Here is a 17,692-nt window from a genome sequence, read left to right on the forward strand (position 1 = left end):
GGGACTGAATACAATTCATTTGAAGCAACATGATACATGTGTCCATTAAAACTTTTTCAAGTGTGCTTCATCTTGATAAACACATTCCACATTCTACTACTTGTTCTTTCTTCTCACTATTCCCCCCATCATAGACTGGGATCTGGGTAGTAGTACCTTAAGCTAATTTACTGTTTAAAACACCACGTTTTTTAGATTATCAGGCAGTTTTTATTTTGTCTTGACTCTCTTTTGTACTTATTCTCCCCAACATAAACTAATATCAGAAATAATTCCTATAACTTTAAAAACTTTTTATGCTGGTTACTTATATTTACATGTGATACTTGAAATTAAAATTACTATCAATACTTGATTTAGCATTGGAAAACATGTAAGGTTTGAAGTCTTTTTCTTTGGTAAAAAATATTAGAGAGACTATAATGTTTTGAGTTCAATTTAAATGAGGAATCTATTTTAAAGTACTTATAGCAGCATGGTGTAGGTTTAAACCAGTACAGGATTGGCAATTAGGAGACTAAGATTCCAATTTCCATCTCTGCCACTAATACTGTTTCCATGCTCCTAATTAGTTAAGTAAATTAAGGCTTTTCTTCTACCTAAAATAAGAATTGGACTCAACATTTTAAGTCTCTTCTAGTTTTAAAATTCCACAGTACTAATAAGTAAACATTTTTATATCTGTTTATTTTTAAAAAGAATGCTCATTGGGTATCTAACTTGTTACATGGGTATTTTTTTAATTACGTCATTATTAAGCACTTACTATGTGTGTCAGCCATCTTAAACCCATTCTGGAAAAAGGCAAAAATAAGCAAAATATATCTCATGCATTTGATGCCACTGAACGGTACACTTAAAGTTAGTTGATATGTTTATTATACACAGGCAATACATATATATATATATGTATCAGTTCATTTCAGTTGCTCAGTCATGTCCGACTCTTTGTGACCCCATGAACTGCAGCATGCCAGGCATCCCTGTCCATCACCAACTCCTGGAGCTGACTAAAACTCACGTCCATCACAAAGGTGATGCCAACCAACCATCTCATTCTCTGTCGTCCCCTTCTCCTCCCACCTTCAATCTTTCTCAGCATCAGGGTCTTTTCAAATGAGTCAGTGCTTCACAACAGGTAGCCAAAGTATTGGAATTTCAGCATCAGTCCTTCCAATATTCAGGACTGATCTCCTTTAGGATGGACTGGTTGGATCTCCTGGCAGTCCAAGGGACTCTCGAGAGTCTTCTCCAACACCCCAGTTCAAAAGCATCAATTCTTCGGTGCTCAGCTTTTTTCACAGTCACACTCTCACATCCATACATGACTATTGGAAAACCATAGCCTTGACTAGATGGACCTCTGTTGGCAAAGTAATGTCTCTGCTTCTCAGTATGCAGTCTAGCTTTTCTTCCAAGGAGTTCAGTTCAGTTCAGTTCAGTCGCTCAGTCATGTCCGACTCTTTGCGACCCCATGAATTGCAGCATGCCAGGCCTCCCTGTCCATCACCAACTCCCAGAGTTCACTCAGACTCATGTCCATCGAGTCAGTGATGCCATCCAGCCATCTCATCCTCTGTCGTCCCCTTCTCCTCCTGCCCCCAATCCCTCCCAGCATCAGAGTCTTTTCCAATGAGTCAACTCTTTGCATGAGGTGGCCAAAGTACTGGAGTTTCAGCTTTAGCATCATTCCTTCCAAAGAAATCCCAGGGTTGATCTCCTTCAGAATGGACTGGTTGGATCTCCTTGCAGTCCAAGGGACTCTCAAGAGTCTTCTCCAACACCACAGTTCAAAAGCATCAATTCTTTGGTGCTCAGCTTCCTTCACAGTCCAACTCTCACATCCATACATGACCAGTGGAAAAACCATAGCCTTGACTAGACAGACCTTAGACGGCAAAGTAATGTCTCTGCTTTCAATATGCTCTCTAGGTTGGTCATAACTTTTCTTCCAAGGAGTAAGCGTCTTTTAATTTCATGGCTGCAGTCACCATCTGCAGTCATTTTGGAGCCCCAAAGCCTGACACTGTTTCCACTGTTTCCCCATCTATTTGCCATGAAGTGATGGGACCGGATGCCATGATCTTCGTTTTCTGAATGTTAAGCTTTAAGCCAAATTTTTCACTCTCCTCTTTCATCAAGAGGCTTTTTAGTTCCTCTTCACTTTCTGCCATAAGGGTGGTGTCATCTGCATATCTGAGGTTATTGATATTTCTCCCGGCAATCTTGATTCCAGCTTGTGTTTATTCCAGTCCAGCATTTCTCATGATGTTCTCTGCATATAAGTTAAATAAGCAGGGTGACAATATACAGCCCTGACGGACTCCTTTTCCTATTTGGAACCAGTCTGTTGTTCCATGTCCAGTTCTAACTGTTGCTTCTTGACCTGCATACAGATTTCTCAAGAGGCAGGTCAGGTGGTCTGGTATTCCCATCTCTCTCAGAATTTTCCACAGTTTATTGTGATCCACACAGTCAAAGACTTTGGCACAGTCAAGAAAGCAGAAATAGATATTTTTCTGGAATTCTCTTGCTTTTTCGATGATCCAGCGAATGTTGGCAATTTGATCTCTGGTTCCTCTGCCTTTTCTAAAACCAGCTTGAACATCAGGAAGTTCACAGTTCACATACTGCTGAAGCCTGGCTTGGAGAATTCTGAGCATTACTTTACTAGCATGTGAGATGAGTGCAATTGTGCAGTAGTTTGAGCAGTCTTTGGCATTGCCTTTCTTTGGGATTGAAAAGAAAACTGACCTTTTCCAGCACTGTGGCCACTGCTGAGTTTTCCAAATTTGTTGGCATATTGAGTGCAGCACTTTCGCAGCATCATCTTTCAGGATTTGAAATAGCTCAACTGGAATCCCATCACCTCCACTAGCTTTGTTCGTGGTGATACTTTCTAAGGCCCACTTGACTTCACATTCCAGGATGTCTGGTTCTAGATGAGTGATCACACCATCGTGATTATCCGGGTTGTGAAGATCTTTTTTTGTACAGTTCTTCCATGTATTCTTGCCACCTCTTAATATCTTCTGCTTCTGTTAGGTCCATATCATTTCTGTCCTTTATCGAGCCCATCTTTGCATGAAATGTTCCCTTGGTATCTCTAATTTTCTTGAAGAGATCTCTAGTCTTTCCCATTCTGTTCTTTTCCTCTATTTCTTTGCATTGATCACTGAAGAAGGCTTTCTTATCTCTTCTTGCTAATCTTTGGAACTCTGCATTCAGATGCTTATATCTTTCCTTTTCTCCTTTGCTTTTTGCTTCTCTTCTTTTCACAGCTATTTGTAAGGCCTCATCAGACAACCATCTTGCCTTTCTTTTTTCTGGGGATGGTCTTGATCACTGCCTCTTATACAATGTCACAATCCTCCATCCATAGTTCTTCAGTCACTCCATCTATCAGATCTAATCCCTTGAATCTGTCACTTCCACTGTATAATCATAAAGGATTTGATTTAGGTCATACCTGAATGGTCTGGTGATTTTCCCTACTTTCTTCAATTTAAGTCTCAATTTGCAATAGGAGTTCATGATCTGAGCCACAGTCAGCACCCGGTCTTGTTTTTGGTGACTGTATAGAGCTTTTACACCTTCGGCTGCAAAGAATATAATCAATCTGATTTCAGTGTTGACCATCTGGTGATGTCCATGTGTAGAGTCTTCTCTTGTATTATTGGAAGTCTTCTCTTGTATTGCTATGATCAGTGCATTCTTTTGGCAAAACTTGAGCATAAACTCAGGCTTTGTGGTGGCTCACTGGTAAAGAATCTGCCTGCAACCCAGGAGACTTGCAGGAAACACGGGTTCAATCCCTGGGTTGGGAAGAAAGGAAATGGCAGCCCACTCCAGTATTCTTGCCTGAAAAATCCCATGAACAGAGGAACTTGACATATATGTATATGTAAATATGCATATATACACATATCAGTTGTGTACAACTCTTTGCGACCCCATGGACTGTAGCCTACCAGGCTCCTCCGTCCATGGGATTCTCCAGGCAAGAATACTGGAGTAGGTTGCCATTTCCTTCTCCAAGGGATCTTCCCAATTCAGGGATTGAACGTGGGTCTCCCGCATTGCAGGCAGACGCTTTAACCTCTCAGCCACCAGGGAAGCCTCACATATATATATGAATTGAGTGGGACCCTAACATTTCACAAGAGCCATATAAAATTGCATTACAGTTTTGGATACAAGTTGGTTTCTCCAAAAGACTCAGTCACTTTGGGGACAAAGACTTTCTTAATCCTAGCTGTAGCTCCAGGGTCTAGAATGCTGTCTGGCTCTTACAGGGAGGACATTCGTTCTGGCTTTTCCAAGTGTTTGATGTATTTTATTTATCATTTTCTACCAATCAAGGTACTAAACATGTTGTTACTGTTTAGTTGCTAAGTAGTGTCCAAGCCTTTGAGAGCCCATGGACTGTAGCCTGCCAGGCTCCTTTCTTCAAAGGATTTCTCAGGCAAGAATACTGGCATGGATTGCCATTTCCTTCTCTAAGAGCTCCTTCCTACCCAGGGATCAAACCCACATTTCCTGCTTGGCAGGCAGATTTTGGCGAATTCTTTACCCCTGAGCCACCTGGAAAGCCCAGTGTATTAAACATATGATCAGTGTTTAAACTTTTGAAATACTTATCAGAAAAAAAATCTTTATCATGTGGAGTTCAGAAAACATCAAAGAACACTAGACCTTCAACAAATGTTTGTAAAACAAATGCATTAGACTTTAGAAGACAAAAAGATGAACTTAAGCCCTAGCATCAGCCCAACAGATCTTACATGCAGCAATAAAAGTTCAGGACAGCATACTTAAAAAGTACACTAAGGAAGCCATCCTTCAAGTAGCTGTCTAACTAAATAATCCCTATCACTTTCCTTAAATAGCTTTTAACAAAGTCAAGGTGTCTCAGTCTCATATAATAAAAGTCACCCAGTTGCCTAGAATATCCATTCACTGCTCAGACAAAAGCTAAGGGTCGGAGATTTTATTGACATTCCTGAATACTATAGTGTCACTTCTTGAACCCAAACTTAAGGCTATCTAACTCTAGGTTACTAATAGACAGGTTAGCTTGGATGTTTACTACATCAGGGAAAGCTGGCCTTTTCCCATTCATGAGGGTAAAACCGTCCCACCTCCTTCACTTTAGATTCAGTTAAACAATTCAAGAAACTACCTAATTAAACTCTAAGCTCAGCGGAACGCTACAGCCCAAACCATACTGCTAGCGGTAATCGGTCTGCCAATGCAAGAGACTCAAGAGAGGCGGGTTCGATCCCTGGATTGGGAAGATCCCTTGGAGGAGGGAAAGGCAACACCCTCCAGTATTCTTGCCTGGAAAATTCCACGGACACAGGAGCCTGGCGGGCAACGGGTCCATGGGATTGCAGAGTCCGACACGACTGAGCACACACACACACAAATACTTATACCATAGTGCAGCGCTTGGGAAATGGTATCTTTAAAACACCGTGCATTAAAAGTTGCCAAAGGTCGAGAGCCGCTAACACGTCCTGAAATGTACAGACCACACCCAAGTTTCACCAGCTGAGCACCTTACTGGTCGCGGAGCGGCGCAAAGCAGGAGAGCAAAACGCAAGATTAATCGTTTGGGCTGCGGAATAATCTGTAAGGTTTGAGTCTCGAAACTCTTGGCGTTGTGGAGATTAGAGAGGGGTCCCTTTGCGTTAGGCCTAAACGGGCTAGAAAAGAGAAAGGGGCCTGGCGAAAAGAAAAGGAGTAGGCTCCCGACTTCCAGCGTTCTCGGCAGGGCCGTTAAACGCAGCAGGAAAGCGGGCGTGTGTTTTCTTCTTCCATTTCCCGCCTCCCAGGAGACGCGAGCCCAAGTCCGTTCCCCTCCTTTTCACCCCGACGGGGTCCAATGGCAGTCCCCGCCGCGGAGTCGCGTCGGAAGCCATCCCGCCCTTGGGGTCCCTACGCCCCACCTACCCAGCCCGGCGGGAGGCGGTGGCCGTGGCCGTCACGTGACCTGGCTGCCGCCAAGTGAGGCCGCTTTTGCGACGAGGTGACAGCCAAATGGTGCGACAGGAGGAGCTGCCGCCGCGGCCGCACCGCCCTGCACCGAGAGGCTCAAGGCGGCTCCTGGCGTCGCCCAGAGGCAGCGACTGAGCAAAGGAGTCCGGCGCAGACGAGCGGGCGAGCGAGCGGCGGCGGCGGGCGGCGAGGGGGAGCCCGCTACGAGTACCCTCGCTCCCCGCCGCTCCCCATGAACCTAAGCCGCGCCTCCAGCAGGGGCTGCGCCTCCATGAATCCCTAGGTTTTTTCTTTCTCTCCCCGCTCCTAACCCCCCACCCCGGATCCCGTCCCGCCTTCTCCTTTCGCCGGCTGCGGCTGCGTCCAGGTGCGGAGTTCAGAGCGGATCGCAATGGCGTCCAACCCCGAACAGGGGGAAATTGTGCTCACCGAGCTGCAGGTAAGGGCCGCGGCCCGGGCGTGAGGCGGTGGCGGAGGAGAGAGGGAGGGAGGAGGGTCTGGCTCCGGGTAGGGGGCCGTGGGGAGCCGTGTGGCCGCCGCGCCCCTAGCCCGCTAAGTGCGGAAACTCGGGGATGTCACTCGGGAGCCGCTTCCTTCTGAAGCCAGAACCTCTGGCCCCGCCGGAGCCCTGGCCTGCCACCGCTTTAATTTGACTCTACCCACCAGAGGGACCCCATCTTGCGGCCGAATTCCGCTCTCACCCGTTGCGGGGGCGGCCAGCCCGCTGCCCCCTTGTTAGTGTCAGAGCCGCCGGCGGACACCCCTGGCGCCCCCTCCCTCTTCTTGGCCCGGCCCCGCCCCGCCTTTCCCTCGAACACCGCTCCTTAAACTCCTTTGAATGACTCCCAAGCTGTTTTCTCGTCCCTCCCCTTCCCCTCCGACTCCGCACAAAGAGCGCCCCCATAACTTCCAGCCCCCAGACAAGTTTTTTTTTTTTCTTTTTTTAAGAAAAAACAAAAAAAAAGAAAGGGGGGGGGGAAAGTATCTCACCAAATGCTTGCTTCACTTCACCAACCCTTTTCAGGTGACTAGATTTTTTTTCTTTTATCTTGCGGGCTACTCTTTTTTTTTTTTTTAAAACTAATAGATACTGGTCCCCTTCTCAACTACTCCCCTGCTCAGATCCGGAAGCCCTGATGCTGATGCTTTTCAGGCTTTCATTTTCCCTCCTGTTTGAATACCAGAAAAAGAGCTACAGAAGTTGTTTACAAAGGGCAAAGCAGTCGACTCAGGGAAAATGTTGGGCACCACATGCTTGCAGAAGATGAGAACAAAATAGATCTCTTAATTAGTTAAGTCCACTTGAGTAGCTATATTATTCTTTCCATTTTCCAGCTAAATATTTGATGATGTAGGCATGATTTTTGTTTTTAGATCTCTATGATGTGCGCTACCTTGTAGAGTTTATTTTTTACTTTGGAGTGTACCAGAGATGTTTACATCTGGATTAAAGTTTCATGTGCTTGTTCTCTGACTTAAACTTATTTTGGTTTGTTTAAATATAGTCGTTTTCTAGCTACTTGAAGATTGAGATGGAAATAAAGAGAAGAAAAAAATAGCCCACTTAAACATTGATTGTGTGTGAGTGTGTGTGTGTGCGTGCTGGGCAATTAATTTTTTTGAGAAGGCTTAATCTAGGCACCCTGAAGGATTGATTCTTGATTTCTAATTTCAGTTGCTTCTACATTTTCTGCTCTTCATATATATTTTTCGGTAAAATCCTGTATTAGTTGGTTTATTGTGCGTTTAGATGTAAGTTTAATGGCATTGTTGTAATACTTGATATTTCCTCCATAAAAATAGAAATTTCAATAAGGTGTATCAATGCACGTTTTTGAATTTGGCATCCTGTAGAAAAGCACAGCTGAATTTCATATTATTGAACATGTTGCTGTATAGTGTTCTAATTACTCTTAGCTTTTTCTAAGGAGGTCTTAACAACATACCAGTTTGCTAAATGAATGGAATTTGTTTTATTACTTTACATGAGCTTTTGAAGTGAAGTTTGAGGCACATTGGAAATGCTTTCCATTATCTAGTCTTGAAATATGAAAGGCATACTAATGACTGAAAAAAACCTTGAAAATGACAGGAGAATTTTCTTTGAGTGGCTTCAGAATCATTAAGTATTTGGTATCCTTATTTGTATTTATAGAAAGTTGAGGTAAAAGATTCTTACTTTGGCACTGAATGTGAAAGTCTATCTTCATCTATATTAAAATATAAGATGTAGGAACTTTTGATAAGACCGTTTTTTACAGTAGCAAGGAAGCATGTTAAATAAATAGGAATATTTAAACATGAGTATTTTAAAAATGGGACCAAACTAGGGGAACATCCCATCTAAAGCTAAACTTTTAAATAAACTAAAATATAACTCCCTCCAGAAAAAGCATAGTTTCTATTAAGTGTTACTGATAGGTTGTCATGAATAGCCAGGGCATTTTTTCTTGGTATACTTGACTCTTAGTTCTAATAAAGATTATTGCATTTGAACTTTATCATGTTTATTAAAATAATTGAGAATAGTATTTATATCAGCACTCAAGATACCATGATAAAATTTGCTTCACGAGTATTATGCATCTCTTCAGACATTCTGTCATTTCATTGGGTTATGAAACTAGAATATAGTAACCAAGTATTTATCAAACTTGTTTGGAGAACCAATTTTAAAAACCTTCTAAGTTGTTTGAATTTATTTAAATTGAAAAGTTGTTTAATGTGAGGTTCTTAATGCTTTTCTGCTGTACAGATTTTAAGTATTTAAATAGTAATTTATGTAGCAAAATTTTAAATTGTTTAGGTGAAAACTGTTACTTTCCCGTATCTTATCTGACTGAAAGTTACATGTTACAGCCTGTTTTAATGAACTTGATATTTATTTAGAAATATTGTATATCCAACTTTTAAAAATTTATTTTTCAAATTATATTGCAGAATTTGAAATACTTTACTACTTGAGATGAAACCAATAACTTTTGGTTATGAAAAGACACAGAAAACCTGAAACCAGTCTTGTTAATTACTGTAATATTTATGTATAATGTAAAGTTTCTCACTTTTGTTAGTCATTTAGGAGGCTTATTCAGCAAGGAATCATTAATAAAGTATACACAAACTTTGATGGCTGGAGGGTTTAGTGTGTAAGGAAGAATATTTGCTGTGGTAAAAACAAAAATAGGCTGTAAAAAATAAACTTGGTTGGCAATTTCTAATTAATTATCTCTTATAATTATGTCCTGTTCTCTTGTTTTTTTATTTGAAGTGTATTGGGAAAATTAGTGAGATACTTTTGTGAAGCCAAAGAAATTAAAGTTTAATGCCATGAAAACTGAATTGATGAAAACTATATAAAGAATCTCAAAATGAAAATGTTGGCTACGACAGTAATTTTGTAGAGTGCAGACTCAAATATTGAGTAGCATACTAATAAAATTACCTGGTTGATTATTGGAAATTCATCTTCATCAGAATGGTTAATAAAGTGTTGGGAATCTTAAGTTCCCTTCTCAGCAGAATTTGTTTAGGTAGAGGTGACTTGCTTAAGTGGAAGGTTGAGTTAATTAGTCTTAAATTACAGGGATTCATTTCAAGAAACATTTATTGAGTAGTTACCAAAGGTATATCAGAGGGAATAAAGATGACAAGATATGGCTTTCACTTTCTACAGGAAAGTACAAAACCATTTCTTGATTATCTGCGCTATGTCAAACATTGTACTTGGTACCCTGTGTACTTTATATAATCTTGAAAACCATCCAGTAAAGTTCATGTTGTTATTTCCATTTTACAGATCAGGAAACTTAAGTTCAGAAATAGTAAGTCATTTATGTTCACACTGTAAGTCTTGAGTTAGAGTTTGGATTTATATCTTTCCCACTATACCATTTGTAATATGTGGACCCATAAATAAATGTTTTGTATTCTGATGTTGTAAATATGTGAACTTTCTAAAAATTGGCCCAGAATATAGTTAAACAAAGCTAACTTTAACATAAACTTCTCTTTATTAGGTTCCTCTATAACAAGGAAAAGTGATTTCCACATTTGGTTAGGTCATTTAACAGTACTTTATTACTGCAAATAGGGTGTAACATTCTATAAAGAATAACAGTACAAATAACCTTTTTTGCAGGTTTTCTTCTTTTAACAATTACTGTTTCTGATGAAAGTTGTCAAATGTTTGCTCAAAACTTTCCAAAAGATTACATATTTCTCTGTAGACTATCCATAAGATAAACTTTGCTTTAAAAATTTAAGCTATGTAACCAGGCTATGCATTTGGCACTGAGTAAGTACTCAGTACATTGATACAAGGCTCAGTTTGTCACCTAGGATGGGAAATGTCTTGACTATTAGAAGTTGCTTATGATTACTTAGTTTTCTTTAATTTACATAGCTAATCACTTGTCCCCAGAATATTCCCTTAAAAAGTTCAAAAGGATTTCTGCAGTAGTTATGTTAAATCTACATAAAGCACCCCCTTATTTTACTCATTTGATGGGAAATTAGGAGGGGACATCTATTTTGCAGTGATACTGAAAAGTAGACAGTGTCTGTGTTGTGAGAATTAAGACTTTAGTGTGAGTTGGAGGAATGTAGTATGAGAATGTAGGCACATGGGTAAGACAAGTTTCACAGCTCTTTCCAAGTTATCAATGTAATACAGGTTTATTCTAAAAAATCAGGAAAATGCAGAAAAGCACAAAGAAAATAAAATGTGCTCATAGTCTCATAGTTCTATCAGTCAATTAACTGACAAACTTTTCCAACGTATGAGTCCCAGGGCATTTTGAGTTCCTTTCCTCTTTTTCCTCCCTTTTATTAAAAAAAGAGAGGGAGAGATATTTGACACGCAATGTGTAATTTTAAGGTATACAACATACTGATGTGTTATTTTTTCTTCCTTCTATATCCTGTATTACTTACTAAGAAATTTACAAAGAAATGACGTTCATAGAGTTTTAAGACAGAACTAACTATAAGTTAAAAATTGCCACTAGTTCTCGATAAATGGATCTAATTAGTTTTATTGACTGTTTTTGTCTCAAAATATTTTGATTTTGAGTAAGTCTTTGTGCTGAAACTAGTATTATAAAATGATAGCTCTAAAATGGTCATGTTTTCTTATTGTTTCTAATTAGTACAGTAGAGATTAGTTCTAGTCTCCTTACAGCTCCTACTATTCACAAATGATGAATATATTTTTAAATTTTTTTAAGGTTTTATGTATTTATTTTTGGCTGCGCTGGGTCTTCATTGCTCTGCGAGAGCTTTCTCTAGTTGCTGCGAGTGGAGGCGTTGTGTTGTGTGGAGCACAGACTCCAGGTGCACGGACTTGAGTAGTTGTAGCACGTGGGCTCAGTGGTTGTGGTGCATGGGCTTAGTCGCTCCATACCATGTGGGATCTTCACAGACTAGGGATCCAACCCACATCCCCTTCATTGACAGATGGATTCTTATCCACAGAGTCACCAGGGAAGTCCTGTTATCAGTGTTGAAGAGGGAAAGGTATGGACAGGGAGGCCTGGCGTGCTGCAGTTCATGGGGTCGCAAAGAGTCGGACACGACTGAGCGACTGAACGGAACTGAAATGAAGGACGCTTTCCAGGTGTTTTCTGTTGGCCCCAGGGCTTTGCATCTGATTCCTTGGGCTCTCCTCTCTGCTTTTTAAATTTGGCAACAGTAAATTTTCATGCCTTTTATCAGGTCGTTCCTCTCTGTCTACTTTTAAACAAATGGAAAGAGTGGAGTGGTAGTTTGTAGAGATGAATATCACTTAAAATAATGTTACTTCCAGATGCATATATGATATGTGAATAGAGTAGTTAATTTTGCATCATTTTCTAGTATTGTGTTCTATGTTAAACAATTGTCAAGTGTCTACTGTTTTTCAGAAACCCATTTTACTCTAGAGTATGACAGAATCGTGACGTTTAATACAGCAGAGTTCAAACTTGGCAACAAAGACAGTTAAAACTAGTTAAAAGCTTTAAAAAGATAGGTAAAATTTTGACTGGAAAAAAATATGGAAAAGTAAGCTTCTAATGTCTTAGAAAAGTGGAAATAGGGAACATTTATTTTGATACATGTCTAGATTCCCTTAATTTTACCTAGTGAAATCTTATTTGAAGCTATCTCGTCACATTTAGTTTTTCGCAATCTCAGAAACATTAATATTTTCTAGCAGTATATACATAACTATTTTCTGTTAAAATGAAGAACAGGAAAGCCTGAGGAGTGTATTTGGTGATGATAATAAATACCTTAGATCCGAAGGTAACATCGTTTAGACATCAATAATGTTGATGTCATGTTATAGAGATGAACTGATAAGAATTATATAATATATACCATTATTATAAGAATTTGTCTATTTTAGGAACTTGGCAATGTTTAGTTTTTATAATTGGTTGAAGCTTTACTGCTCTGGCTTACAAACATCTTAATTTATTGGAATGTTGTGATTATAGAATTGAGAATTTATTTTAGATTATAGAAAATATACTTATAACCCAATGTATGTGCTGAAATTATGTATTTTACAATTAATCATATTGTTTTCCCTTTGCTATAGTTGTTTGTGTAGTAATTCTCTAAGGAGGTGCTCCTTTTGTCTGTTTCAGAATTTTCATTGAACAAATTTCATTAAATTTTCAGATTTTATTTTTCTTTTTATTAAACCTTAGGTACACTGGTTTGGATTAATCATCCACCTATATATATTGTAATAAACACCCAGGAATCACTACACACTCCCTAACTCCCCCACAAAGCTAGGACCTTAACCTGTACATAGTTTTTCTTTATTCCATTCCCCTACCTCCACTTTCTTGTCATCCAGAGTAACTGTCATGTTGAGTTCTGTGTTCATTCTCTTTGAATTCAGTTTTCTGCGATATATAATTCTAAAAGTTGTATCTCTTATTGTTTATAGTCTCTCCAAACTTGATTTTTCACTTATATTGCTGATTTAACCATATTGTATTTGCTGTGTAACATTTCAATAAGTAAAACATTCAGCTCTTCCCTTATGGGATATTTGGATATTTATCCACTGATTCTTCCTTATTGGGTGTTTATTTTATGGTTTTTGTAATTGTGAACAATGATGGATGTTCTGTGCATATTTTCTTCTTGCATATATATGAATTTCTATTAATTATACACCAACATGTAGAATTGTTACTTCACATGGTAATGCCCAACTTCCAGTGTGGTTGTGCCAATTTATATTCATGTCTGCATATAATAGATAAAAGATCCTTTGCTTATCCATCTTCTCTGACATTTGGTATTGTCTTAATGTTTTGCAGATGAGGAAAGTGAAAAATGCGATCTTGTCATGGTCTTGATTCAGGTCTTGATTTACATTTTCCTGAATTGGTTATTCAGTTATATTCATAGCTTGGCAATAAAGTGCTGTAGTTGATCAGATTTAATATTGAATATAAATAGAAAATAGTCTTCTCTTGCAGGATTTATTGGTATTTACAGATCTAGAATACTAAATACAGTTCTTGTCATTTCTATAGTATCTTTTGATGAAAAAATTAATTTTCATTTTAGTTAAATTTATTGATGGTCTGCCTGAAAAACTTTTTGACAAACTGAGCACTCCTTAAAATTCCACTAAGAAAAATGCATTTGTTGAATATATAAATATATTTATATCATATAATCAAGAAAACTTTATAACTTAAGGAACATTTTTGATAAGTAAACTGATTAATCATGTAGCATTTTGATCCATTGGCAAATTAGCCTGCTTCCTATTTTGCAACTCTTATAATTGAATATATTATCCAATATGGCAATTGGATGTGTATCCAATTGTTAAATTATATGTGTATCTCTCAGTTTCAGGATAAGAATTAAATCTTACTCAATTTTCTGTCCCTAGCACCTGACATATGGCTTATAGTTAATATATGCTTGCATAAACAAATGCATGATAAATAAATGATGTCTGTGACTACTTCTGTGACCAGTTACTACATCTGATTTCTCTGATTTCTCTGTATCCCTAAAGGTAATCATTCTTTCCCTGGTTGACCAAACTAAAAAGTCTGCTGATCACTTTTACTTGACTGCTGTCTCAGCCTATTCAGTTGATTCTTCTACTTACGTAAAGTGAATTCATTCATCACTTTGCCACTATCTAAGTTTGGGCTCTCATTATCATTTGGATTGGATTACAATGTCTCGATATTCCACCTCTACCTCTTCAGTCTCATTCTGTTTTTGTTTAGACTATGTACAACTGCTAGATTGAGAAGTTGTCCGCAGCATTCAGGGACTCCTGACTGCTTGTGAGATGTAGTCCTAATTCCTTAGCTCAGCACTGAAAGCTGTCATTGTTGTGGCCTCAAAATACCTTTTAATTCTTAACTCTTTTCATGCAGACAACCTATTTTTTAGGCATACTGTGATTACCGATTTTTTTCTCACCTATATTCTGTCTATATTGTTACATTTTATCAACTGGAATGCTTCTTTAGGACCTGTTTTGTTTTTTTTTTTTTTTTAATTTTTATTTTTACTTTATTTTACTTTTACAATACTGTATTGGTTTTGCCATACATTGACATGAATCAACCACGGGTGTACATGCAATCCCAAACATGAACCCCTCTCCCACCTCCCTCCCCACAACATCCCTCTGGGTCATCCCTGTGCACCAGCCCCAAGCATGCTGTATCCTGCATCGGACATAGACTGGTGATTCGATTCTTACATGATAGTATACATGTTTCAATGCCATTCGCCCAAATCATCCCACCCTCTCCCTCTCCCTCTGAGTCCAAAAGTCCGCTATACACATCTGTGTCTTTTTTGCTGTCTTGCATACAGGGTCATCATTGCCATCTTTCTAAATTCCATATATATGTGTTAGTATACTGTATTGGTGTTTTTCTTTCTGGCTTACTTCACTCTGTATAATTGGCTCCAGTTTCATCCATCTCATCAGAACTGATTCAAATGTATTCTTTTTAATGGCTGAGTAATACTCCATTGTGTATATGTACCACAGCTTTCTTATCCATTCATCTGCTGATGGACATCTGGGTTGTTTCCATGTCCTGGCTATTATAAATAGTGCTGCGATGAACATTGGGGTACATGTGTCTCTTTCAATTCTGGTTTCCTCAGTGTGTATGCCCAGCAGTGGGATTGCTGGGTCATATGGCAGTTCTATTTGCAATTTTTTAAGGAATCTCCACACTGATTTCCATAGTGGCTGTACTAGTTTGCATTCCCACCAACAGTGTAGGAGGGTTCCCTTTTCTCCACACCCTCTCCAGCATTTATTGCTTGCAGATTTTTGGACCGCAGCCATTCTGACTGGTGTGAAGTGGTACCTCATTGTGGTTTTGATTTGCATTTCTCTAATAATGAGTGATGTTGAGCATCTTTTCATGTGTTTGTTAGCCGTCCGTATGTTCCTCTATGATCCACCTCCCAGAATTCTGGAAATAAAAGCAAAAATAAACAAATGGGATCTAATTAAAATTAAAAGCTTCTGCACAACAAAGGAAAATATAAGCAAGGTGAAAAGAAAATAATAGCAAATGAAACAACTGACAAACAGCTAATCTCAAAAATATACAAGCAACTTATGCAGCTCAATTCCAGAAAAATAAACGACCCAATCAAAAAATGGGCCAAAGAACTAAATAGACATTTCTCCAAAGAGGACCTGGTTTAAATCAGGTTTTTAATTTTTTCCCTTGTATTCCCCTAGTCATGTATAATGTCTCCTCAAAACTTAAGTAGGCTATTTTCTATCTCATGACTTTTACCATACATTGTATTCCACTATAGTTGTTTGTATCCTACCTCATCTTCTCTCCTATGTTGAATGCTTAAAATCTTTGATGAAAAGAACTATATATCCTGTCTTCATATTTACCCTTTTGTCCTGAGCAGAGCAACTTGTAAATAGTAGCTATTTATTAAAGTTTGTTGAATAAATATCAGTCTTTTGCCTAAAAGTCCCCAAATTTTAAGTGTATTACTTTAAATTTTTTTTCTTCTATTTTTGCTGTGGTATTTATGAGGGAATAGAACTGCATTATGTTGTTGTTGTTGTTGTTGTTTTTAGGTGGAGCCACTTGACCAGTATATGATTTTAAGCTCATTACCTTCAGTAGTAGTAATTTGGTCTTCCCAAGTGGCTCAGTAGTAAACAATTCACCTGCCAAAGTAGGAGTCACAGGAGCCACGGGTTCAATCCCTGGGTCGGGAACATCCTCTGGAGGAGGGAGTGGCTGGAGGGTTGGGAAGATCCTCTGGAGGAGGAAGATCCTCCGGAGGAGGAATACTGGAGAAGTTCTAGTATTCTTGCCTGGGAAATCTCATTGACAGAGGAGGCTGGCAGGCTATAGTCCTTGGGGTCACAAAAGAGTTGGACACGACTGAGCCACTGAGCATGTACACAGTAATTTAGGGACCCTAAATTATTATGGGATTACGTAGTAATCCTAAATTCTTGAGGAATTCAGGATTTCCATAGGACAGAGGAAGCAGGCTCCTCTGTCTGTGGGATTTCCCAGGCAAGAATACTGGAGTGTGTTGCCATGTCCTTCTCTAGGGGATCTTCCCGACCTGAGGATGGAACCCATGTCTCCTGCTTGGCAGACAAGTTCTTTACCAGTGAGCCACCTGGGGAACCCATTATGTAAGTTACAGTGTACAGTATAGTGATTCACAATTTTGAAAGGTTATACTCCATTTATCAGTTCAGTTCAGTTGCTCAGTTGTGTCCAACTCTTTGAACCCCATGGACTGCAGCACGCCAGGATTCCCTGTCCATCACCAACTCCTGAAGCTTGTTCAAACTCATGTCGATCAAGTCTCGGTGATCTCGGTGAGCTCATCCTCTGTCATGCCCTTCTGCCTTCAGTATTTCCTAGCATCAGGATCTTTTTCCAAGGAGTCAGTTCTTCGAATCAGGTGGCCAAAGTATTGGAGCTGCAGCTTCGGCATCAGTCCTTCCAATGAATATTGAGGACTGATCTTCTTTAGAATGGACTGGTTGGATCTCTTTGCAGTCCAAGGGACTCTCAAGAGTCTTCTTCAGCACTACAGTTCAAAAGCATCAATTCTTTGGCACTCAGCTTTCTTTATAGTCCAACTCTCACATCCATACATGACTACTGGAAAAACCATAGCTTTTTATTATAAAATATTGATTGTATTCCCCGTGTTGTACACTATATCCTTTTTTGTACTACTTAATCCCCTCCTTCTGTATTGCCCCTACCTCCACCCCTCTCCCTACTGGTAAGCACTAGTTTGTTCTGTCAGTGAGTCTGCTTCTTTTTTGTTATATTCACTAGTTTGTTATATTTTTTAGATTCTACACATAAATGACACCATACAGTGTCTGGCTTATTTCACTTAGCATAACACCCTTCAAGTCCATCCATGTTGCTGCAGATGGTAAAATTTCATTCTTTTTTATGGCTGAGTGGTATTCCTGTGTGTGTGTGTGTGTGTGCGTGTGTGTGCGTGCGCATGTGTGCGTGTGTGTGCGTGCGCATGTGTGCGTGCACGTGCACGTACCGCAATTTCTTTATCCATTCATCTGTGGGTGGACACTTAGACACTTAGATACCTTCCATAAACCCCACTCCAGTACTCTTGCCTGGAAAATCCCACGGACGGAGGAGCCTGGTGGGCTGCA

General features: G+C 39.3%; 1 protein-coding gene across 2 annotated transcripts in view; it reads left to right on the top strand.

Annotated features, from left to right (window-relative positions):
- Window positions 1–6,068: 6,068 nt before the first annotated feature.
- Window positions 6,069–17,692, top strand: part of PKN2 (protein kinase N2) — a 141,874-nt gene continuing 130,250 nt past the window's right edge. For both annotated transcript variants that reach the window (XM_012175410.4, XM_042250738.1), the window contains exon 1: window positions 6,069–6,439. In XM_012175410.4, the coding sequence (XP_012030800.1) occupies window positions 6,392–6,439 (48 nt within the window). In that variant the 5' untranslated portion in view covers window positions 6,069–6,391. The remainder of the gene's footprint in view (window positions 6,440–17,692) is intronic.

The sequence above is a fragment of the Ovis aries genome, chromosome 1, assembly GCF_016772045.2.
Source record: "Ovis aries strain OAR_USU_Benz2616 breed Rambouillet chromosome 1, ARS-UI_Ramb_v3.0, whole genome shotgun sequence".
Lineage (NCBI taxonomy): Eukaryota > Metazoa > Chordata > Mammalia > Artiodactyla > Bovidae > Ovis > Ovis aries.